General features: G+C 49.3%; 1 protein-coding gene across 1 annotated transcript in view; it reads left to right on the top strand.

The window, feature by feature from the left end:
• Positions 1-11,297: 11,297 nt before the first annotated feature.
• Positions 11,298-26,259, top strand: part of TPRG1 (tumor protein p63 regulated 1) — a 700,518-nt gene continuing 685,556 nt past the window's right edge. Inside the window, exon 1 of the mRNA XM_069617465.1 lies at positions 11,298-11,378. Within this exon, the coding sequence (XP_069473566.1) occupies positions 11,322-11,378 (57 nt within the window). The 5' untranslated portion in view covers positions 11,298-11,321. The remainder of the gene's footprint in view (positions 11,379-26,259) is intronic.

The following is a 26,259-nucleotide window of genomic DNA, read 5'->3' as shown; positions in this document are numbered from 1 at the left end:
CTGCAGTCCTGATGGACGTCTTCTGGGTGTGCGGTCAGCGGGCAGACATGCATCTCCTACCATCAATGAGAGGCACATGTTCGTTAAAGACTTTGCATTCAGCCATCCTTGTGCTTCCTGAGGCCCACCAGACCATAGCACGTAGGTCTGTCACAACACTGTTCAAAAGGCCCCAGTTGCAACCCCCACACGGGAAGAGAAAGAAGCACTCACTGAGAAAATGGCAGAAGATATCCAATTATTTGAGAGTCCCTAAAACTGCTGAAAGAAATTCCAGGCAAATACGGCCTGCATTCCAAAACAGAGGTATTCTGTTACCAGGGGTTTAGCCCACAGCTAACGCCAAGTGGATACTGGTAATGAAGTGGGAAATGATCCAGCTGGAGAATGATATGGAGCAATGGCTGAACACGATCAAGACTGAGCTGCACGCAAACCGGTTGATGACTCTCCAGAACTAGTATGCCCTGGACGTGTTAACAGCCATGGAAGGGGGCATATGTAAACTAATTGGACTGTCATGTTGCACATACTTCTCCCCAAACAATGCAGAAAACGGGTCCCTGTCACAAATCATAGGGGCCCTTCAGAAGCTAAAGACCAGCATCGAAACTGAAGCAGGAGTGGAAGCTGAAGATTGGTTCGATACACTGTTCTCGTGGGTGCCAACATGGCGCGGAGCTGTGGTGAAGATATTGGTTCCTATCATGGTGATCTTGCTGGTGATGTTCTGCACGTGGCAAATGATACTCAGGTGCTGCATAAAGACACTCCCAAAAAGTGCCATGATGATGGTCTCAATAGGGACAGGTAGAGCTCCTCTCAGTACAAAGAAGGAGCATGCTCAAATAGATGATTCACAAAAAAAGCACATGGTGAGAGTAAAAGAATCTATACATCCCTCAGGAACCTTAACTTCACCCCCACCATACCCAGAAAATGATGTAGAGCTCTAGGTTTACCTAGCTCGAGATAGCGACTAACTTAATCTCACATATACCCGGAGAAGAATGCCCGAAATGGGGATAGTTTACGTCACGTGTGCAGGGTGTGGGTACCCAAGGATGACAATTATCGAGCATGAGAAGCAGCGGTGTTGGTTAATGGAGAATAAACTAAAGGGGGGAATGTTGGGATGCATGTTCAGGACCCATATACCACCAAATGATTTATATTGAGGCAAATATAATAATGTGCGAGGAAATGCATGTGCCTGAATGCAGGGTGGTGGGGCAAACAATGCAGGCATAACAAATTGAGTGTTTTTAAATATTCATGGAAACGTGGGTAGGCCCCAGCATAGGGCAGGAGTAATGTTAGAGTATAAGAAGGGAAATGTAGTGCATAACAACTTAAACCTAGGTCCTGGTCCCTGCCGCGAGAAATACTAAGGTACCACCATATTTAGAGCTATGGCAAAAGTACCAGCGTGACATGACAATGAGTTTCCAATTATTTTCCCATCCAGAGTCCCAGCAGGGTAACCGCACGTAGCAACGAGAGGCTGCACACATAAAATACAATTGTCTCGTGGCCTGCAAAACCTAAAAGTAATGTGAATGGCTGTACACATACAAGGCTGCACCAGTCCCTGAAGGACCAGCCCATGGAAGCTGGGGCAGAGGTTTCGAGCTGTCAAACATCCGGTGTGGATTTAGGATGCTAGCACCCGCCCTGAATGATGACCATTCCTTTTGAGCTGCCAGATGCTTTCAAAGAAGATCCCTAAATCGTTCAGAATGTGGCAGATTAGTGGGGTCTCCAAGAGGCCCAGGAGGAGCATCTAGAAAGGACTGCCGGCAAGGTGGGAGCCAGGAGTGAATCATCCTGTTATTTGTACTACGAGGAGCGCAAGGTGAGGCCAACAAATGTAGTCTTGTGACAGGGAAACATGATGGGGGCGCCCGTGTGTCTGGGATCAAGAGACACTCTTATTTATTGTAAAGGGCCCATTTGATCTCAAGAGTATCCGCTGAGCTCATGTTAATGACTAGGTACATGCCATGTGACTATTCTCATAGAGAGGGTACCATATCACGCAACCCTCCAATCAAATAGTAGTGAACCCAGGTGACGGAGTACAAGACCACGTGTTATAGGATCAGGGTGGTTCTAGATGTGGCCAATTGGTCAAGGGACTATAGGAGACTGGTAGCATGTATATAGGTGGTAGCCAATGAGGGTGGTGGGATAACACTGTATATTGTTTGTGTCACAAGTGACCACTATTTGCTATTTAACTGTCTGCACTGTCTGCATTCATTGAACTAACCTGGTGGGCTCTGTGGCAGTTCGGCTCTATGGCACCCTCTGACACCTTTTGCCTTTCGGTATACAGAATAAATCCGGTTTTCGTTGCAAAGAGGTGCACCAAGCTCTTTTCCGTACAGTGTTTTTTTTGTTGAATGGTTGTCTAGAAAGGCAGAGACCCTCATTGTAGCGTCCCCAGGATGTTCCCACCGGGAAGCGAAATCACAGATTTCAATTGAAATACAATAAATGGTTGTTGCAGAATAAAATCATAAATAGCAACATGCCCTTTAAGCATAAGCTGCTTTCGTGCGTGTTATGCTTCAGCGCCTCCGTGACAGAATGACTCATCTACCGGGCTAACGCTCAGGGCGGCTTTGGAATTGATGTTCTGTTCCTTTACTGTATTCAATGCAATGGAACTGGGAAGTACGTGTACCGATATTTTTGGAATAATGAAAACAGTTTTTGCAACTCATGTCCTATATCCAGTGATTAATTTGCGGGGTGCGTGAAAGGGAAGAGCCCCGGGACTTTTTTCTGATCACCCGCACTTATTGTCTCAGACTCAGTTAAAAAAAATCAAGTTGCCAAAACTACAAACAATGATGGAACTGTCAGTAAGTCTTAGTTCAGAACAGTGTAGAGCCCTGCCGGTGCTGCTGTGCTAGTGACACAGTTTCATAAATGAGAATGTGCTGCCAGGTGGCAGCGGTGGGCGCCCAATCCAGCACAATGATCTGATTAGCTCAACTGGACTTAGGTGGCACTCGGCTGCTACAATAACTGGCAGCTCTGCTGCAGCCTGGTGGCTGGCTCACAAGTGTGGTGGGGGCAGCAGCCAGGCAGATGCCGTACCGGGTGTATCTCACTAGTTAAGGGGGGTAGACAGGCATGCAGGTGTACATGTGCCAGTGCCAGTGTGACTGGCAGGGGCAATCAAGGATCACATGAAGGCACTTGTTAAGCAGGACACTTATCCTTTTTCTTCTGGTATACAGTCAACATGGGGGGCACCAATGGGCAAGCCAGTTAAGAGAAGAAAGTTAAGACAATAAAATCATGATGATGATTTTTATTTATTTATTTTGTGTGCTATGTTATGTAAGTTTGCTTGGCATTTGTAGATCGCACATCTGCCAGGGGTCGTGCACACATCATCCCCACTGAGGACTTTCAGCTGCAACCACAAACATGTTGACACAGTGGCAGGCAACAGTGGGCGGGCACAGGCCGGATAGACTAGAACCTCAGAGTTATTTACAAACTAAGCGCTGCCTGTAGCCTGGTCTCTGCGTATCTCTTCTGAACGATGGGGCATGGACAAGGGACCACATGCCTGCCTAAGCGGAATCCCACACTGGCCTTTGATCAGGGAAAGGATCCACTCAAAAGTCATGTGATTGGACAGTGGTACTCAAACTTTTTGACACAATTGGAGCACCCCCCTCATCCCCCGCGGGGGGTGCCAGCCCCACAGTTTGAAGTTCTCTGCAACGGGGGATTGGCCTCCTTTTTTGTGAACCAACGTTCATCCCAACCAGCCTGTCGTAAGCCTCCATTCCTGCCACCAAGGAAGGATATCTCAGGGGCAAGGCGTTTGTCTTGAACGCATGACAACGCACCACAACACAGGTTCGAATCCTGATCCACGCTTAGAAACCGCTGGCTGGTATTAAGCGAGTTATAAAAGAACAATTATAATTGTATTGGACACTTGCTTCTTCATGGCTGTGGTTGGAGGAGGCACTATTTTTCTCTCTCTAGGGAGTTCCCCTCTTGTGTTCTCAATCTATTAAGAGCCAAATGACCTTTAGGGAGATTCAGACGCTTCCTTCTTCACCTGGTTAGACTAGTGTGCCCCTTCTTCACCTGGTTAGACTAGTGTGCCCCTTCTTCACCTGGTTAGACTAGTGCGGCCCCTTCTTCACCTTGTTAGACTAGTGCGCCCCCTTCTTCACCTGGTTAGACTAGTGCGGCCCCTTCTTCACCTGGTTAGACTAGTGCGGCCCCTTCTTCACCTGGTTAGACTAGTGCGGCCCCTTCTTCACCTGGTTAGACTAGTGTGGCCCCTTCTTCACCTGGTTAGACTAGTGCGGCCCCTTCTTCACCTGGTTAGACTAGTGCGGCCCTGGTTAGACTAGTGTGGCCCCTTTTTCACCTGGTTAGACTAGTGCGGCCCCTTCTTCACCTGGTTAGACTAGTGCGGCCCCTTCTTCACCTGGTTAGACTAGTGCGGCCCTGGTTAGACTAGTGTGGCCCCTTCTTCACCTGGTTAGACTAGTGCGGCCCCTTCTTCACCTGGTTAGACTAGTCCGGCCCCTTCTTCACCTGGTTAGACTAGCGCGGCCCTGGTTAGACTAGTGTGGCCCCTTCTTCACCTGGTTAGACTAGTGCGGCCCCTTCTTCACCTGGTTAGACTAGTGCGGCCCCTTCTTCACCTGGTTAGACTAGTGCGGCCCCTTCTTCACCTGGTTAGACTAGTGTGGCCCCTTCTTCACCTTGTTAGATTAGTGTGGCCCTGGTTAGACTAGTGTGGCCCCTTCTTCACCTGGTTAGACTGGTGCGGCCCTTTCTTCACCTGGTTAGACTAGTGCGGCCCCTTCTTCCCCTGGTTAGACTAGTGCGGCCTGGTTCGACTAGTGTGGCCCCTTCTTCACCTGGTTAGACTAGTGCGGCCCCTTCTTCACCTGGTTAGACTAGTGCGGCCCCTTCTTCACGTGGTTAGACTAGTGTGGCCCCTTCTTCACCTGGTTAGACTAGTGCAGCCCCTTCTTCACCTGGTTAGACTAGTGAGGCCCCTTCTTCACCTGGTTAGACTAGTGCGGCCCCTTCTTCACCTGGTTAGACTAGTGCGGCCCCTTATTCACCTTGTTAGACTAGTACGGCCCCTTCTTCACCTGGTTGGACTAGTACGGACCCTTCTTCACCTTGTTAGACTAGTGTGCCCCTTCTTCACCTAGTTAGACTAGTGCGGCCCCTTCTTCACCTGGTTGAACTAGTACGGCCCCTTCTTCACCTCGTTAGACTAGTACAGACCCTTCTTCACCTTCTTAGACTAGTGTGCCCCTTCATCACCTAGTTAGACCAGTGCGGCCCCTTCTTCACCTTGTTAGAGTTAGACTAGTGCGGCCCCTTCTTCACCTGGTTAGACTAGTGCGGCCCCTTCTTCACCTGGTTACACTACTGCAGCCCCTTCTTCACCTGGTTAGACTAGTGCGGCCCCTTCTTCACCTTGTTAGACTAGTGCTGCCCCTTCTTCACCTGGTTAGATTAGTGCGGCCCCTTCTTCACCTGGTTAGACTAGTGCGGCCCCTTCTTCACCTTGTTAGACTAGTGCGGCCCCTTCTTCACCTGGTTAGACTAGTGCGACCCCTTCTTCACCTGTTTAGACTAGTACGGCCCCTTCTTCACCTGGTTAGACTAGTACAGTTCCTTCTTCACCTTGTTAGACTAGTGTGGCCCCTTCTTCACCTAGTTAGTCTAGTGTGGCCCCTTCTTCACCTGGTTAGACTAGTGCGGCCCCTTCTTCACCTGGTTAGACTAGTGTGGCCCCTTCTTCACCTGGTTAGACTAGTGCGGCCCCTTCTTCTCCTGGTTAGACTAGTGCGGCCCCTTCTTCACCTGGTTAGACTAGTGCGGCCCCTTCTTCACCTGGTTAGACTAGTGCGGCCCCTTCTTCACCTTGTTAGACTAGTGCGGCCCCTTCTTCACCTGGTTAGACTAGTGCAGCCCCTTCATCACCTTGTTAGACTAGTGTGGCCCCTTCTTCACCTGGTTAGACTAGTGCAGACCTTTCTTTTTCCAGTTGTGCCACAGTGTGCCAGGCCGTCTTACTGCAGCATTCTTTTTTCTCTTACCTTTTTCGGCCCTGGGACACAAAGAGTTGGCCCGGGGGACTCCAAAAAGGGGGCAGGAGCAGATATAGCAAGCTGAGGGGGCGGGGGCATGAGAATAATGCCGCTGTCAAATGACCATGAGACACGCCATAGCGCCAAGACACCACCGATGGTGTGCATTGGTCACCAGTGAGGTGACAGTGGTGGTCCTCTCTTCTCCTCCCACTTCTTTAAAAAGTAAAAAGTAGCACTCCATGAGGGGCAAAGGAGCGTCGCCTTCAATAAACTATGACTGCAAACGTTTGCGAAAGGTCTTTAGTCACCAAGGCCAGGAGCATCACACAAGTTACCTAAATTAAAGAGAAGAAAACACGAGAATACAAAGGTAAAATCAAGGTGTCGTGAAAGGGTGGGATAATACTCATTGCTGTGTCTTTAATAACATCACAACCTTCTCCCAAGAAAAGTAATCATTTTATTGCAAGAGCAAAAGTGCATATAATAGACATTTCAAGCACAACATTATTAAGCACACTGCAAATTGGTGTGTAATATACAAGTTATGATGACAATCAGTCGTGAGAAAAGTGTAACTTTACTGAAGCAAACAGTAAACACGAATTGCACCAAGCAACTGAGTGAAGCTGAGAAGGCTGACTCGTTCTCATCTCCATGATGAGGTGGGGAATTACAAAATACAATATGGCGCTCGTATGCCTGGTAGGTGTGGTGTGTGACCCTCCCAAGTGTGCTGCCCTTTTAATGTGAAATGTCCCTTCCATGTGTATTACCCTTTTAGCTAATAAAAGGGCCCCCTGCAGGCACGTGCATCTGAACAGCTACAGACTCACAAAGGGGAACGACTGAGTCCGTCTCTCATTTAGGCCTGCAGGCCCACACTGTGTGAGGACGGGCCTACAGGCCATGATGCTGTGGGGCCCTCCTGCCAGCAAGGTGGCAAGGGTCTGCATGGTCAGGGTATGGCCTGCCCTGCCCCACCTAAGACCGGGTGTTTCCTGGCAACTCCCTGAGGCACTGGACCTCCAGGGTGCTGGTGTCCCATATCACTCATAGGGGCCGGGTTGATGCCAATAGCTGGACCCCCTAACAATGGCAACAAAGGCGAGGAACCCCGTGGTGTAGTCGGTTGCCCGCAGGGAAAGGAGGAGAAGGTGGCATCCATCGCCGCGAGAAGTGAAATGAGGGAGTGAGCTGTTCCCCACTGGGGGGAAAGAAGCGGCTGGACCGGTATCACCACCTAGCTTGGCAGTAGCGCTCCACCTGGTGGAGGAGGGAGTCCCACTGTGCAACCATCGTCACCCCGGCCGCGGCCCTCAAGGAGGGTGCTTGTGCTGCTGGTGTGGATGTGAACCTGCAGCCCCTGAGGCATCCGTTGTCCCCGCAGCATTCACTGCCACGTCAATAGAGGTACTCCCACAGGAGGGAAGAATGGGCCCGGCTCCATCACTGGAGCTCCCAAGGAAAAGGAAGAGGGTGTGTGTCAAGCCTGCCCCACAAGCCTGCCCCGGCCAAAGCTCTGGGAAGGACTTGGGCCACTGGTAGTGCAGTGCGGTAGGAGAACCGCTCAAGGCCGGTGCCCCAGCAAACCCCGGGCCGGGCGGTGAGAGTCGGCTGCGCCTCAGCGCAGTGGAAATGGGTGGGCCCCCTAACAGTGATCCTGGGCCGCCCGGCGATGGAATTGAAGGGGCTCCATGTCAGAGCGAATCAGGAGGAACACCCGGACCCGAAAGGCGGTGAGCTGTCACAACAAAGTGTTCCAAGTCAGAGCATGCACAGGAGAATGTTCAGACCCCTGAGCCCATCGGTGGTGGAAAGAAACGAAGCTCCCCATGCCGGAGCACTGAACATACAATGGAGATGAGCTTCTGAAGACACCCGGGCCCAGCTGGTGGTGAAAGCTAAAAAAGGCTCCATGTCCGAGAAGCGAAAAGGCAAGGAGCTCGCTTTTCATGGGGTACGCCGGAGGCAGGGCAGGAGAGAACTGGGACATCACCTGCCCAATTGGAAGAAGGACTGGGCAGGATTACTGCTCCATCAACAGTAGCGACTCCTACCTGGAGGAGGAAAAGGAATGGCCCGGACACCCGTCACCTGTGTCTGACCAACCAACGGCATGCGCCCCTGACACCCGCCACCAAGAGGAAGTGCAACAGGCAAGTGAGGGTTGCAGCTCTGCACAAGTGCTTGTGCGCTCTCCTGTACCACTGTAATAAAGTAACACTCCTACCTGTGGGAGCGTGACCAAGAAAAAGGGGGGTGAGTAACATGTTGTCACCCCATGCCCTGCCTACATCATGTGGCACAGCCTAGACGCGCTGCTACCCACCTCTCGCTGCCTGCCCCAACATGAAGGGGCTAAGTTGATGTGGCTCCTGGTACCCCCAGGTGCGGCTTTTCCGGTTTGTGAACTGTACCACCAACGGACCTGGAACCGTGGCAATGACTATCCTGAACGGATACTGAAGCAAAGTGAACTGGTCTCCTGCAATTCTACAAGGGCTCAGAGAAGACGCAGTAAACATGTGTTTAGATGCTGTGAGCCTGCATGTAGCTTATGTGCTTTAAGTGGTCCCAGTTAAATGGATGTGAAGCTGTGCTCCATAGTTTGTAGGCATGCTTTAAATGGTGCCAGCAGCGAACAACAACGTCATTCAGATGTGGAAGTCCCACTTACCCCAGGTTAATAAAGGGTCTTGTGAGAGGTGGTACAACTGCCAACATTCCACTGGCCATTCGCCAACCACGGCTGTAACCTGCTGATTATATTTAAGTGTGTTGATATGTGTCTTATGTCTTTTTAGCGGTTATTTTCAAACCATTTTCCCTCACATACATTTGTAGAGTGTCCAGTTGTCTCTGTAGACCAACACATGAGCTGGAGTTGTTTAGGATCTGGCTTAATTACCAAGATCCATATATAAATGTGGTCATGGTACATGACTCAAACGCCTTACCTTTCCTGGACTTAACAATAAGGAAGAACACAGAAGGTAAACTAGAAAAAACCCTGATTTGGAAACCGACAAAAACACCTTGCTACATTTTGAGAGCTATCACCGAGTCAATTTAAGAACAAATCTACCATATGGTGAGTTTTTACAGGTTAGAAGGAATTGCTCTACAGTACAACACTATGAAGAGCACGCAGAAGATCTAACTGCATGCTTGAAGCAAAGGGGTTACCCACGGAGGGTGGTTAAGAATGCAAGGAAAAGAGAGAGGAATACACCACGGCAAGTATGTCTAAGGAAACAAACGAAACCGATTCAGGAAAGGATCACATGTGTGACGACATATAGTCCGATTCGCAATGCCATAAAGAAGAGCATTTAAAAAAATGGTCCCCTGGTTAACACACCAGGCTTTAACCCAATAAGACCAAGGTTTGCTTTCAAGAACACTAAGAACTTAAAACAAATGCTTGTGCACACCTTTGAAGAACGAATTTACAACAATGAGCGACATACCAACCTATGGGGCCTACTACCGGTAGTGGGACATTTTAAATGTGGCCAGTGCTCAGTTTGTGGACTCACCAGCAATATGAAGACCATTGCTCTTAAAAACATCAAATGGGAGGTCAAAGAGTTTACAAACTGTAAAACTACGTGGGCTGTATATGGGATTAATTGTCCATGTGGCCTTATTTATATTGGAAAGACCAAGAGGGAAATTCGACAATGAATATGTGAACATAGATCTTGCTTAAAAAACAAAGTAGCGGACAAACCGATGGTGGACCACTATGTCACCAAGAAGCACAGTCACACAGACCTACATTGGTTTGTGATACAGCCAGTTAAAGCAACACAAAGAGGGAGAGACAGGGATCTGGCACTAAGGAAATTACAGCAGAAATGGATACAGAAACTGGACAGTGTAAGGGACGGTCTAAACACAAACATAGAATGGGGCCTGTTCTTTTGAATCAGGAATAGGGTGGCGACTGACTTTTGATAAACAAGCTAGCACTGCTACTCATTAAGTCTAGCCAAAAACTGGAAGAACCCAGGGAATTCTGATACCTGATATTGTATATAAGGTCGACGATATAAATGGTAAGGTGAGTTGTAAGAGACATCACAAGTATCAACAGCAAGGATAACAACAGGAATAGGGGGGCAGTAGTGTCTAACACATAAATAATGAAGATCCTAACTCGGAAGTTAACTCATACGTTTTTGGAAAATTGAACACAATGGGCCTCATTAGGACCCTGGCGGAGAGGGTATTACGCCAGCGTAGTGCATGGCGTACCTCTCCGCCATACTACGAGTTCCCGTAGCGCCATGGAGGTTTTCTCCGCCTGGTTTTACCAGCCGGAGAAAACCATGGCGCTACGGGACCTCGTTGTTAATTACGCCACCGTATTTTACGGTGGCGTAATTAACTCCTTCCCCACTCCCATTATACCCTATGGGGCGAAAATGGGAATGGGGAAGGGCAGAATGGGGATTGGGGATTTACCGCTCCGCCGAGGTCGGAATGGGGCGGTAAATCCGCCAACCCCCATGGCGCTATCGGCGGCTTTCCGCCATGCTTCGCGGTGCATTTAGCACCGCGAAGTCCGCCTGGGTCGTAATGAGGCCCAATATGAAGATCTTGATGACAACATGCATATATAAGGGTTAACAAAAAAATTATTTATAATAACTGTACGAAGTGTACTAATAGAAAGGGAGACTGAGAATTCGAAGGAGTAGGAACATCCACAGAAAAATTGAAAAAACATAAAAGTGATAGATCCAAAAGAATGAAAGGCCAGAACCCCCTATTTGAAACACATCAAGTTGGGGCATATACAGTAACAATGCAGATTACACTAGGGTTCAAAACGGGGAACTACTGATCCTAAAATGGTCACTGAGTGAGACAACAGTCCTTTGTCTATTTCCATCCTGCATGGCATCTCAGATGAACATTTTGAAAAGAAAGACCAGTGGTTCTGAAACATATAAATAATATGAAAATGGTAGGCCCTGGACCATGCACAATTGTACTGGTAGTACATTGGGGTAGGCATGTTAGAATGGCGCAGAGTTAATTTGAGAACAAAGTTCAGCCCTCTTTTCTAACAGAAATAACTGACCTAAAAATGGCCACCAAGAGTGACATACAGTTCGATAAACAGGGGAGAAGGTCCTCTCTCCATTTCGATTGCACGAAAGCCTTCCATGTAAAAATAAACATGGCAAGAAGAGGCGAGCGGTGATGGCAGAGCAGACAGAGGAAGGATACTTGTTGCAGGAGTTGCCGGGTACAAGGACGGTAAGGGACCTACCGCCTCGATGTTTGTTTAGCCTTGTTTTCTTGGATTCAAGGACAGTTAATTGCAGGGAGATAGTAGCATTGAAAGGACTTTGCAATCTTTGGAGACAGAATGACTAAGAGACGGGATATCCCGTTGTTGGAACAGGGACATGAGAGATTTATAAACTTAGACTCATGATCTGATAATAAAAGGGTAAAAGCCCATTACGTTGATACATTGCATAGGGCATTTTGCTTGTAGAATAAAATAAAAAAAGACAAAGGGCCTCGTTCTGACCTTACCGGTCCGGAAACAATGGTCTCGGTAAGCTTTCCGGCACTGTTGTTTCTAGACTGGCAAAGTACAAGTCTGCCGGGCAGGTGCCCTCCAGTCCGGCAGGTCAGACTTGCATGGTGGAACGGCACCCTCGCGCACAAAGTTTCACGGAAGCACCGGCACCATTATTAATGGTGCCAGTGTTTCCGCGGTCCCCACTTCCATGGAGTCCTATGGGACTCTATAGGAATGGGGAACAACATTTTATCGGCACCTGACTTCCCGGCCGCTGGGGTTGTAATCCTCAGTGTTAACGGCAAGTCAGGTGCCGGTAACTGTTTACGGGTCCGGCGGCAACTGGCCAGTATTACTGCAACGGTTACCGCAGGATCCGTAATTAGGCCCAATGTCAGATATTTGTCTTATAGGTGTGCGGAAAGAACTTGGGAAAGAAAAATTCTGGTGACAAACTGTAACCACACGCACAAGGCCTGCGCATAGCGGTCAGAGGTAAAATCTATATAATGATATAAACAAAGTGCGAAATGAAGACTTCTGATGAAAATATACATATAAAGTTTGGGAGGTTTCCCTGATTAGGCCTTTGTGATTTACCACATGAAGAAACGCTCTAAAATTACAAGTAACAGGAGAAAGGGGTAGTCTGTGATTCCTGTGAGTATAGTGTGGATCTTGTCAGAAGATCAAGCGCCATTTCCTGGTACGTGGCCTGGCTTCTGCCTCACCGCACAGTTCATCTTGAAGCATTATGTGGGATAGTTCTAATTACAAGAGATCAGTGGAACCCCCTGAATGAGTGGGGTAGGCTTCAGTCGGAGCAGCTGTGTGGCCCCTTCAGACGGCTGCAGTAAAGAACAAATACCCTCAACATTTCCACCTGAATAGGTGTTGCAGAGGCACCGTCCAGTTGCCGGCTCTGGCTATTACATAGGTTTGCCTCTGCAGTCCAGCTTCTGCAGATGGTTGGAAGGGAGTTGGGGATGGGACTGACCATATTTCAGGCACTGTAGGCATGGGTACAGTGGGGGCAGGTCTTCTGGGGGCATACTTAATGCCACTTCTAGTTCCTTGTATTGGCTCTGGTTCGAGGTGGGGGAAACAGCGTGGATATGTGGACTCGTTTCCATCTGATGAATGTTTCTCAGGGAACAGGTGTGCATTGTACTCCACATGCCCAGCAGGCTGGAGGGGCTGGGGCCTGCACACCCTGTGCAAAGTTGCCATTGGGTAGCTGCCTTGCTTCACAAATGGTACACTTGGCATTACGGGCGGCTGGCATCACTACACACAGCTGTGTCATCTGTGAATATTAAAATGGCGGATGCGCAGGACACCATATTTCCAGACACACAAAAACAACAATGCAAAAGCTCAGGACATTACTGCCTAATGCAACACTTCTTGATTGTTCAGGCTGTTACTTTTTAGGCCATGGGAGCAGCAGGCTGACTTTTGTATGCAGACGTATGAACTGCTAGGCCACATGCCTGCTGTATGGCCCATCAGACTAATAAAGATCTCTTGATCTAAGGAAGGGTATACTGTTGTTATGGAGGACAAATTGTTGCACCCAGAGCATACAGCTTATTGCTGTGAGGGTTTACGACTGTTGCCTCACGGGCACACCAATTATTACCATGGTGGTATATCACCGGCTGTGCCAAGTCCCTCGGGTTCCACATCGACAAACACCTCTCCATCAAGACACACATAGCTAAGAAAACTCAGACAGCTTAGTATCAGCTCTCCCTCCTATGGAAAGTGGAGCCCTTCCCCCCTCCGGACAGCTCTAGATCCACAGTTCAAGCACAGGTCTTATCCCACCTGGATAGAGCAATGCACTCCTCGAAGTCCTCCCGTTGTCATCCTTTGTGCCCCTTAAAAGTGTCCCACACGCAGCCACATATCTCATCAAGGGTCTAAGAAGATACGACCACATCACCCCAGCCCTCATCGACCTTCACTGGCTCCCACTGCACGCACAAATCACCTTCAAGTCTTGCTGCATCATCTATAAGGAGGTCGCCCTCAAGTCACCCAGCTACCTCACAGAGAAATTCAGTATCTGCGGTGCACTGCCCACCACCAGAAGCCAGGACAGGTGCACATTTGAAATCTGCTGCTGCAAAAAGGAAAGGAACAGAAAACAAGCCTTCTCTGCTTATGCCCCAAGACTATGGAACCTCCTCCCCGTCAGCAACAAACTCGTCCCCAGACTCCTATAATTCAGAAAAGAACTCAAGAGCCACCTCTTCAAGGAGTCTGTCCCCCTCAACACCTAAGCCATCACGTTGCCCCTCATGCCACCTGGCTCACTAGACGCTGTTGGCCCCTATCCTCCCTGCCACCCGTTACAGCTGTACTCCTCCTCTGTGCCCCTCTGTATCCTACCCCCGCAGTATGTATGTTCTATTGTTACCTCTGAAAGGCGCACCGTTATGTATCTGTATTGCTTTATTCCTCCGTAAAGTGCTCCTATGCTTCTCAAAGCTAGGTCCGCGCTCAATAAATACCATAATAATAATAATAATAATAATACATTGTTGCTCTGTTTGATAGTTTCTCGCTTTGAGGGTATACAGATTGTTGCCTGAGGGTATATCCATTGTTCCGCTTTTGGATATATTTCTGCTTTGACGGTCTACCGATTGTTGCTCTGATAGACCAATTGTTACTCCAAGGGCATACTGATTTTTGCTCTCAGGGTATTTCAATTGTTGCCTCGAGGGTACATCGATTGTTGCTCTGAAGTTATATCAATTGTTGCTCTGATGGATGATTGTTACTCAAAGGGCATATTGATTGTTGCTGTGAGGGTATACCAATTGTTGCCTGAAGGTATATCGATTGGTGTTCTTTTCGATGGAGGGTCTACCAATTGTTCTGAAGAAGCAATTGTTACCCCGAGGGCATACCGATTATGACTCTGAGGGTATACCATTTATTTCATCGAGGATACCCCGATTGTTGCTTTGGGGATATACTGATTGCTACTCTGATGGACCGATTGTTACACCAGGGCATACTGATTGCTGCTGTGAGGGTATAATGTATGTTACCTGATAGTATAGCGATCGTTGCTTTGAGGGTATACCAATTGTTGCCCCTCAAGAGTACATCAATTGTTACTCTGAGGGTACATCAATTGTTGCTCTGATGGACTGATAGTTTCCTAATTGGCATACTGATTGTTGCTGTGAGGCTATACTGATTTTTACCCACGAAGATATTGATTGTTGCTCTGTTGGGTGGATTGTTGCTTTGAGGGTAATCCAATTGTTTCTCTGATAGACCAATTGCTACTTCAAATGTTTACTGGTTCAGGGTATATTGTTTGTTGCCTCAAAGGCCCATAGATTGGTACTATGAGGGTATATTGATTGTCACTCTGAAGGATAGATTATTGCTTTCAGGGTATGCCCGTTGTTCTGATGGACTGATTGTTGCTCTGAGGGCATAACAGGTTATTGGGTTGTATACCATGCCCTGGCACCATTTGCATGGGCTCTTGGCGTGATGGGATCTGCAGGAAAAGTGTGTATTTACATAGCGCCTTCATCCAAAGCCCTGAACAGAATTTCAAGCACTACAAATAAAAGTAAAATGACAATATAAATATAGAAAAAAGTTGACAATCCATTAACTATGAAGTAACTCTAATAGTAACACAATAAGACCAAAAACAGCATCATGTGGGAAAGCACTGTGCAAACAACAGACTTGAAGAAGCTTCTGGAACTGATTTAAGTTCGAGCAGGAGCGAATGTCCAGGGGAAGAGCGCTCCATGTTTTGGGAATAAGGAGTTGGAAGGAACAAAAATGGGAATAAGCTCAATGGGGGCATTGAACAGGAAGGAAGGATTGTGAGTCAGAGCGAAGAATCCTAGGAGGATGACCTAAAGGATCCAAGACCCAGAGGTAAGTAACCAGGAGCCAAAAAGGAACCCATTTAAAAATCATACAGAAAAAGGACCCACATCTTGAAGTAACAGGTTGCCAGCATGAATGGGCTAAAGAAGGGGAGATCCTAGATGTGGAATTCAAACAAAACAGAATTCTAACAGTTGCAAGTGAGGCAGGATGAAGGGAAGACCCATATGTACAGAGAGCAGCAGTGATTGAGAAGCAATAGAACAATGGTTTGCAGTAGAACTTGGAGGAAGAAAAATTAAAGAAATGAAAGATTGTCTTGAAGTTATAGAGTTGAAAATGGCAGGACTGAAGCACAGAAGCATTTGGGACCGAAAAAGAAGAGGAAGAATCAAAAATGAAACCCAAGTTACAGGAATGAGGCCCAAATGAGAGTTGGGCTGGAGGAAAGGAAATAGAAGGCAAAATAGATGGGGAGCAGGACCAAACTAAATCTCTGTCTTCTTAGGGTTAAGACGAAGAACACGGGGGACACCCAGGATTTAACAGCCAGGAGACACACACAGAAAGAAACTGATTATGAGAATCAGTAAATGATGGGCCTGGAACCCATGTGATCAAATCAACAAAGCCAGCGGTGAGGCATATAAAGTAAAAAGAAGAAGATCAAGAACTGAAGGAGAGGACCCAGGAGTGACCTTCTAGGAACACTAGGAGAAAGAGGACTCAGAACTGAACCTCTAGGAACACTAGGAGGAAGAAGACCCAGGACTGAACCTCTAGGAACAGCAAGAGGAAGAAGAACCAGGGCTGAACCTCTAGGAACACTAAGAGGAGGAGGACCCAGGACTGAACCTCTAGGAGCACCAGGAGGAGGACCAATGACTGAACCTCTAGGAACATAAGGAGGAAGACAACTCAGAACTGAACCTCTAGGAACACCAGGCAGAAGAAGACCCAGGACTGAACCTCTAGGAACAGCAAGAGGATGAAGACCCAGGTGTTATGCTCACCTGGATCCCACAGGGGCGTCGATCGGACCCGGACAGCTGCGGTCTCCACCAACATGATGCGTAGTGCCGAGATGACTGTCTGGACTGGCCCGCCTAATCTCGTCTGCTTGATCCGTAGAAGTATTCTCCTGCAAGTGGAGAAAGGGATTTAGCCACCCGTGGATTTTAGTGATGTCCCCCTCCCACTATTCTCTTTCTCCCCTCTTGTTACTTCCGATATGCCCTTTTAGTTACCTCACCTTATGTTTTTAAATGGTGAGCTCTCCATCCTGCATGGCATGCAGGGGCGCGTAGATACCAGTTACTTCGCTGGTTTGAAGGTGCTGGAGGAGTTCCGGAGGAATATTGACTCCAGGGTTTATAAAGTTCAAAGAGTTCAATATGTCCGATGATCACTCTTATTCCATTCCCTTGTTGAATTGCAACCGGTTCAAAAGAATATTGCCTGGAGACAGCTGCTGGCGTTCAGGTAAGAGTCTGTATTACCCAACACTGTCCGGTAAAAGTTGCATGAGTTTAACTTGTTGTTTTCTCCCTTTATAGGTGCGGCAAATGAAGATGAGGCGTATTAAAGGGTAATGCCTCCGGTGGTAAATTGGTGGTAAATTGAATCCTGTGGTGGGTAGTTGAAAAAATCAAAGGGGGCCCTGATATTCAAAATTGCCTCCTTAGAAGGGAGTCAAGGTGGATTCATCGCCTTGACACCTATCACAAGGGCCTAAACGAGATTTTTCAACCTTTAATTTAACCTACATTCTCTAGTAGGGCGGCTGCATTTGTCAACTCCCCGCTCCCAGATCTAGATATGGACATGGGCGTAACGCTTGTGGTTCTTAGATCAGAATTTTTCTCTAGGAACACCAAGAGGAAGAGCACCAAGGACTGAACCTCTAGGAACACCAGGAGGAAGAGGGCCCATGACTAAACCTCTAGGAACACTAAGAGGAAGAGGACCAAGGACTGAACCACTAGAAACACCATGAGGATGAGGACCCAGGACTGAACTTCTAGGAACACCAGGAAGAAGAGAACCCAGGACTGGACCTCTAAAATCACCAGAAGGAAGAGGAGCAAGGACTGAACCTCTGGGAACACCTGAAGGAAGAAGACCCAGTTTTGAACCTCTAGGAACACCAGGAGGATGAGGAAGCAGGGTTGAACCTATAGGAACACCTTGAGGGTGAGGACCCAGGACTGCACCTCTAGGAAAACCAGGAGGAAGAAGACCCAGGACAGAACCTCTAGGACCACCAGGAAGAAGCGTACCCTGGACTGAACCTCTAGAAACGCCAGGACGAATAAGATCCATGACTAATCCTCTGGAAACACCAGGATGAAGAGGACCCAGGCCTGAACTTCGAGGAACACTAGGAGGAAGAAAACTCATGGCTGCACTTATAGGGACACCAGGAGGAAGAAGACCCATGACTGAACCTCTAGGAACACCAGGAGGAAGAGGACCCAGGACTGAACCTCTAGGAACACCAGGAAGAAGAGAACCCAGGACTGGACCTCTAAAAACACCAGAAGGAAGAGGAGCAAGGACTGAACCTCTGGGAACAACTGAAGGAAGAAGACCCACTATTGAACCTCTAGGAACACCAGGAGGATGAGGAAGAAGGGTTGAACCTCTAGGAGCACCTTGAGGGTGAGGACCCAGGACTGCACCTCTAGGAACACCAGGAGGAAGACGACCCAGGACAGAACCTCTAGACCACCAGGAAGAAGCGTCCCCTGGACTGAACCTCTAGAAACACCAGGACGAATAAGATCCATGACTAAACCTCTAGAAACACCAGGATGAAGAGGACCCAGGCCTGAACACCAGGAGGAAGAAGACCCATGGCTGCACTCATAGGAACACCAGTAGGAAGAAGACCCCATGACTGAACCTCTAGGAACACCAGGAGGAAGAGGACCCAGGATTGAATCTCTAGGAACACCGGGAGGAAGAGGACCCAGGCCTGAAACTCTACGACCACCAGGAGGAAGAGGACCCAGGACTAAACCTCTAAGAACACCAAGAGGACCAAGGACTGAACCACTAGGAACATCAGGAAGAAGAACACCCATGACTGAACCTCTAGGAACATCAGGAAAAAGAGGACCAAGGGTTGAACCTCTAAGAACACCAGGAATGAGAGGGATCAGGACTGAACCTCTAGAAACACATGGAGGAATAGGACCAATGACTGAACCTCTCGGAACACCAAGAAGAAGAGGACCCAGTACTGAACCTCTTGAAACACCAGGAGGAAGAGGACCCAAGACTGAACCTCTAGGAAGACCAGGAGGAACAAGACCCAGGGCTGAACCTTTAGGGACACCCGATGGAGGAGGACCCAGGACTGAACCTCTAGGACCACCAGGACGAAGAAGACCTAGGGATGAACCTCTAGGAACACCTGGAGGAAGAGGACCCATGATTGAAACTCTAGAAACACCAGAAAGAAGAGGACCCAGGACTGAACATCTAGGACCACCAAGAGGAAGAAGACCCAGGACTGAACAACTAGGAAAACAAGGAGGAAGAGGGCCCAGGACTGAACCTCTAGGACCACCCAGAGGAAGAGGACAAAGGAATGATCCTCTAGGAACACCAGGAGGAATATAACCCAGGACTGAACCTCTAGGAACACCAAGAGGGAGAGGACCGAGGACTGAACCTCTAGGAACATCAGGAGGAAGAGGGCCCATGACTAAACCTCTAGGAACACTAAGAGGAAGAGGACCAAGAACTGAAGCACTAGAAACACCAGGAGGAAGAGGACCCGTGACTGAACCTCTAGGAACACCAGGAAGAAGAGGACCCAGGACTAAACCTCTAGAAACACCAGAAAGAAGAGGAGCAAGGACTGAACCTCTGGGAACACCAGAAGGAAGAGGACCCAGTATTGAACCTCTAGGAACACCAGGAGGATGAGGAAGCAGGGTTGTACCTCTAGGAACACCATGGGGGAGAGAACCCAGGACTGAACTTCTAGGAACACCACGAGGAAGAAGACCCAGGACAGAACCTCTAGGAATACCAGGAAGAAGAGTACCCTGGACTGAACCTCTAGAAACACCAGGACGAATAAGATCCATGACTAAACCTCTAGAAACACCAGGAGGAAGAGGACCCAGGACTGAACATCGAGGAACACCAGGAGGAAGATGACCCATGGCGGCACCTATAGGAACACCAGGGGGAAGAAGACCCATGAATGAACCGCTAGGAACACGCGGATGAAGAGGACCCAGGATTGAATCTCTAGGAACACCAGAAGGAAGTGGACCCAGGCCTGAACCTCTACGACCACCGGGAGTATGAAGACCCAGGGCTGAACCTCTAGGACCACCCAGAGAAAAAGGACCCAGGACTAAACCTCTAAGAACGCCAAGAGGAAGAGGACCAAGGACTGAACCACTAGGAACATCAGGAGGAAGAACAACCCTTAACTGAACCTCTAGGAACACCAGGAAAAGAGGACCCAGTACTGAACCTCTAGAAACACCAAGAGGAAGAGGACCAAGGGCCAAACCTCTAAGAACACCAGGAGGAGGAGAACCCAGTACTGAACCTCTAGAAACACCAGGAGGAAGAGTGCCAAGAACTGAACCTCTAAGAACACCAGGTGGAAGAGGGCCCCAGACTATACGTCTTGGAACACCAGGAGGAAAAGGACTTAGGATTGAACATCTGGGAACACCAGGAAAGAAAGGGATCAGGACGGAACCTCTAGAAACACATGGAGGAAGAGGACCAATGACTGAACCTCTAGGAACACCACGTGGAAGTAGACCAAGGACTGAATCTCTAGGAACACCAGGAGGAAGAAGACCAAAGACAGAACCTCTTGGAACACTAGGCGAAAGAGGACCCAGAACTAACCCTCTCGAAACACCAGGAGGAAGAGGACCAAGGACTGAACCTCTAGGAACACTAGGCGAAAGAGGCCCAAGAACTAACCCTCTTGAAACACCAGGAGGAAGAGGACCAAGGACTGAACCTCTAGGAACACTAGGCGAAAGAGGACCGATAACTAACCCTCTCGAAACACCAGGAGGAAGAGGACCAAGGGCTGAACCTCTAGGAACATCGGGAGGAAGATGATCAGAGCCAGAAGAAAAAACTTTGCAAGAAACAATGAAGGAACGATTGTTCAAATAACAAGAATACCACTGACAAGTTAAACCAGAAATCCCCAAATATGGCAGTCTAGAGAGGTGATCCACAGCATCAAAGTCAGTATTGAGAGATCAAAAACAACCAGAATAGATGACAATGTAAGATTTGTAGCATGAAGAATATAAGTACAGACTGATAAAGAGCTCTCTCAGTGGAGCATTCTGGATTAAAAAACAGATTGAAAAGAAGGGAAATGATTATGTGAATTAAGAAAACATGTGAGCAACAAATAAACAATATGTTCCAAACATTTAGGTAAATAAGCGTGATGAGGTTCACCACAATAACCACTCCGGAGGCTTCAGGTCATGATTCAATTGTGTTTATTTGGAGTATTACAACCACATTGGCTGATCAATAGTGTTGAGGATTTTTAGGGCCAACCGAGACTTTGAAGAATTTGGCACCTCGGCCATCCCTCTCTAACTCAATTCCCGCTGGTCTCACCAGACCCTCCCCTACACTGGGTCCCATGATGTTCTCCCCCCAACTCTACTATCCCTCCAATGTTACTCTCCACCTTCCTACCTCCACCCTTTGATGTTACTTCACTTTCTACTCCTTATCTCACTACTACTACCACTCGACTCCCCCTCCACTTTATTTTCTACTCCCTCCTTCCTCCTACTCTACCTTCTTGCTACTACTGCCTCCCCTCTATTACTACAACCTCCCCACTCTTACCACTGCTCCTACTCCATTACTGCTTATCACCTACCACTACTGCCTCTCCCTACTGCTACTCCCTCTCTCCCGCTACTACTACTTCTCTACAACTACGACTACTAGCTCCTCTCTCTCTCTCTCTCACTACCACCCTCTACTACCACAACTTCCACTACTGCCTACTATTACCTCCTCTTACTCCTACTCTACTCCCATTACACTCACTCCTCACTCCCAGGCACAAACACTCCACAGACCCCCCTCTCCACACTCCTTCAACACTCTTTTTCTCTGGTCTCTTGGATGTTCTCCTCCATCTCCTGTCCTCCCCCAACTAAGTCACCCCATTGCATTCCCAAACTACCTTTAATATTCCCCCCTCCCAGGATTGGTCCCTTACCATAGCCAATGACTTACCTGATCTCCAGGGGGTGTGGCAGGGGAGGGCTGGGAGTGTGTAAGCTCCGCCCCATTTCATGTGGTGAGGCTGCTTTTCTAATATGAGTCACACCATGGGCCATAGGAAGAAGTAGCCCCAGATTATCAGGGCATATTTCTATATCTTTTAATGTAAAGGAACTCCCTGGTGGTTTAGTGGGTTTACTTTCCTTATGCGTGGGCTCTATCTGAGGATCCCTGCTGGAGCCATGCTCAACATCAAGCCACAGTACCAGCTTACCGCCAGTGGCGTAGCTACTGTGGGGCCAGGGGGGCACTGGACTCCCCTGCAAAACGGTGTGCCCGCCTGTGTGTCCCCCTACCCAGGGACAGGTGAAGGCCTGCCCTGGGAGTGTTGCCAAGTCCGCTTAAAATGGGCTTGTTGACTTTGCAGCAAAGCCCATTACATCTCGCAGCTGAAGAGGGTTCCTTAACTGGCCTTCACGCAGCCCTACCCTATATCCTAACAGCTGGCTCACCTAGTAGTGGGTGTAAACTTAAGAAATATTTAAAGTCACACAAGAAAGCTTACTTTTTCAAGGTTAGTAATTAAGTCTACTATTTTAACATGGAAAAATCAGATTGCTTCATAGGGAGAGTTAAATGTTCTTAAAATGTTGCACAACAAGCTGGATGTTTGTAATACATGTAATCATTATCCTAGTGAATTTGCTGCAAAATATTTTTTAGTGATTCCTAAAGTGAGAGCTGCATAAAAGGAAGGGTTTTTTCGGGCTTTATTTTGCATTCTGTGAATTCAATTTTTCCTTTCAGGATGTGGAAAATAAATTTACAACAATATTCTTTTGGCTTAACATGTTTCACTAAGGATTTACATATTGTAAGTTTACTTTAATTTGAGATTTTGCAAGTAAACTATCAGAACTCTCAAGCTTCAAGTGGCCAGGCATGAGAAGGCAATGCAGTCCTGTTTTCCCCCTCTGGATCCTGGGACTTGTATTTTTTCGAACCCATTCGAAATATAGGAAAACTGCATGTCTCACAATTACATGCATAAACAGGACTGGGTCGCCTTCTCACGCATGGCCATGGGAAACTTGAGCACTCTGCTCTATCAGGCAGTATTATTGTATGTTTTGAAATCCAAAATGTACATATGTGTAGCAAGTTGAGCTTGAAAGTTGTGTTCAAATGCCTAAACAGTAGATTGGGTTAAAATCCTAGTTTTACTGTTTAACCAAAGTGTGTGATCCTGGGCAAGTAATGCAATCTCTTCAAGTATAGTGGACTGATCTCAGCAAAGCCAACAATGATTTCTTCCTCTATTGCTGCCAGGCACCAAACTGGCATGGACCATCCATAGTAGGGCCTCACAGGAGAATGAGTGAACATGTCGCTATGTCCTGTTATGCCATGTCATGGCCCTACAGGAGAATGAGTGAAACATGTCGCTATGTCCTGTTATGCCATGTCATGGCACTACAGGAGAATGAGTGAAACATTTTGCTATGCCCTGCTATGCCACGTTATTCAGTTTTGTATAGACTAATGAAGAAGCAGGGCAAGGTTGCTTTTTTGCAATGTCGATGTGTTCATGATCTGAAAGGGATTATTCTCTGTGGTGTGCAACTTTTATATATTTAGTGTGTTGTCTGATATGATAGGTTATTTATAACGCGCTTAATACCCAGAGGTTTCTAAGCGCGGCCACGGGGATCAAACCTGTGTTACTCCATGTCGCCTTGCTTCCAGGCGAGCACGTTACCCATGAGCTGTCCTCCCGAGCAGTTGGTAATGTGTGCTCCAGGTTGGTAACTTAAATAGTTTATCTGATGATTGGGTCTGTTTGTGTGGTGTTTAGGGGTGTGGGGAGCTGCATTGGTGTATCTGTGGTAGGTTAGTGTGCTAATAAGGTATTTTCTGCAGGTGCTATGTGTTCTATTGTGTAATTCGTATTGATTCAATGAGGAGTAGTATGTGAAGAGGGGTTGTTTGTTAGAGGGTGTAGAATTATTTGCTGGTAGTTACTGTTACCATACATTGCTCAACAGACCACCTGATAAGAACTGGCAGCAAACCTTTTTCACGTTGGAAAGATCACTGTTAGGCTTGTGTTCGGGCCTCTGGCTGTTGAGGAGGCAGGATGCCAGGTGTGGGGCTTGCGTTCTGGTGGTGGGGCAGCAGAATGGCAGGTATGGGGCCTGGGTAATGGGGACACATAGACTTGTGTTCTAGGTGTTGGGGAGCTGCCAGGTATGGGGCCTGGGCTCTGGTCATGGGAAGGCAGGATACCTGCTATGCAGCCTGGGCTCTGATTCGGGGGGTGGAAGGATGACAGGTATGTGGCCTGGACCCTGGGTGGTGGGGGTTTAAAGGATGCCAGGTATGGTGCTTGGGTTCTGGGGAGGCAGGATGCCAGGGCCTGGGCTCTGCATGGTGGGGGTAGGATGCCAGGTAAGGGGTCTGGGCTGTGGCGGTAATGAGGTAGGATGCCAGGTATGGTGCTTGGGTTCTGGGGAGGCAGGATGCCAGGTATGGGGTCTGGGCTCTGGGAGGCATGGTGCCAGGGGCCTGGGCTCTGCATGGTGGGGGTAGAAGGATACCAGGTAAGGGGTCTGGGTTCTGGTGGTAGGGAGGCAGACTGCCAGGTATGGAGCCTGGGCTCTGGGGAGGCAAGGTGCCAGGGGCCTGGGCTCTGCATGGTGGGGGTAGGATGCCAGGTAAGGGGTCTGGGCTGTGGCAGTAACGAGGCAGGATGCCAGGTTGGTGCTTGGGTTCTGGGGAGGCAGGATGCCAGGTATGGGGTTTGGGCTCTGGTGGTGGGGAGGCAGAATGCCAGGTATGGAGCCTGGGCTCTGGGGAGTCATGGTGCCAGGGGCCTGGGCTCTGCATGGTGGGGGTAGAAGGATACCAGGTAAGGGGTCTGGGTTCTGGTGGTGGGGAGGCAGAATGCCAGGTATTCAGCCTGGGCTCTGGGGAGGCAAGGTGCCAGGGGCTGGGCTCTGCATGGTGGGGGTAGGATGCCAGGTAAGGGGTCTGGGCTGTGGCAGTAACGAGGCAGGATGCCAGGTATGGTGCTTGGGTTCTGGGGAGGCAGGATGCCAGGTATGGGGCCTGGGCTCTGGGAGGCATGGTGCCACGGGCCTGGTCTCTGCATGGTGGGGGTAGAAGGATACCAGATAAGGGGTCTGGGTTCTGGTGGTGGGGAGGCAGAATACCAGGTATGGAGCCTGGGCTCTGGGGAGGCAGGGTTCCAGGGGCCTGGGCTCTGCATGGTGGAGGTAGAAGGATACCAGGTAAGGGGTCTGGGTTCTGGTGGTGGGGAGGCAGAATGCCAGGCATGGAGCCTGGGCTCTGGGGAGGCAAGGTGCCAGGGGGATGGGCTCTGCATGGTGGGGGTAGGATGCCAGGTAAGGGGTCTGGGCTGTGGCAGTAACGAGGCAGGATACCAGGTATGGTGCTTGGGTTCTGGGGAGGCAGGATGCCAGGTATGGGGTCTGGGCTCTGGGAGGCATGGTGCCAGGGGCCTGGGCTCTGCATGGTGGGGGTAGAAGGATACCAGGTAAGGGGTCTGGGTTCTGGTGGTGGGGAGGCAGAATGCCAGGTATGGAGCCTGGGCTCTGGGGAGGCAAGGTGGGTCTGGGTTCTGGTGGTGGGGAGGCAGAATGCCAGGTATGGAGCCTGGGCTCTGGGGAGGCAAGGTGCCAGGGGGCTGGGCTCTGCATGGTGAGGGTAGGATGCCAGGTAAGGGGTCTGGGCTGTGGCAGTAACGAGGCAGGATGCCAGGTATGGTGCTTGGGTTCTGGGGAGGCAGGATGCCAGGTATGGGGCCTGGACTCTGGGAGGCATGGTGCCAGGGGCCTGGGCTCTGCATGGTGGGGGTAGAAGGATACCAGATAAGGGGTCTGGGTTCTGGTGGTGGGGAGGCAGAATACCAGGTATGGAGCCTGGGCTCTGGGGAGGCAGGGTGCCAGGGGCCTGGGCTCTGCATGGTGGAGGTAGAAGGATACCAGGTAAGGGGTCTGGGTTCTGGTGATGGGGAGGCAGTATGCCAGGTATGGAGCCTGGGCTCTGGGGAGGCAAGGTGCCAGGGGCCTGGGCTCTGCATGGTGGGGGTAGGATGCCAGGTAAGGGGTCTGGGCTGTGGCAGTAACGAGGCAGGATGCCAGGTATGGTGCTTGGGTTCTGGGGAGGCAGGATGCCAGGTATGGGGTCTGGGCTCTGGTGTTGGGGAGGCAGAATGCCAGGTATGGAGCCTGGGCTCTGGGGAGGCATGGTGCCAGGGGCCTGGGCTCTGCATGGTGGGGGTAGAAGGATACCAGGTAAGGGGTCTGGGTTCTGGTGGTGGGGAGGCAGAATGCCAGGTATGGAGCCTGGGCTCTGGGGAGGCAAGGTGCCAGGGGGCTGGGCTCTGCATGGTGGGGGTAGGATGCCAGGTAAGGGGTCTGGGCTGTGGCAGTAACGAGGCAGGATGCCAGGTAT

This window comes from Ambystoma mexicanum, chromosome 10, assembly GCF_040938575.1.
Source record: "Ambystoma mexicanum isolate Mex_15411 chromosome 10, UKY_AmexF1_1, whole genome shotgun sequence".
Taxonomy (NCBI): Eukaryota; Metazoa; Chordata; class Amphibia; order Caudata; family Ambystomatidae; genus Ambystoma; species Ambystoma mexicanum.
The sequence above is the reverse complement of the archived record's forward strand: the minus strand, read 5'-3'. Positions and strand labels throughout refer to the sequence as shown.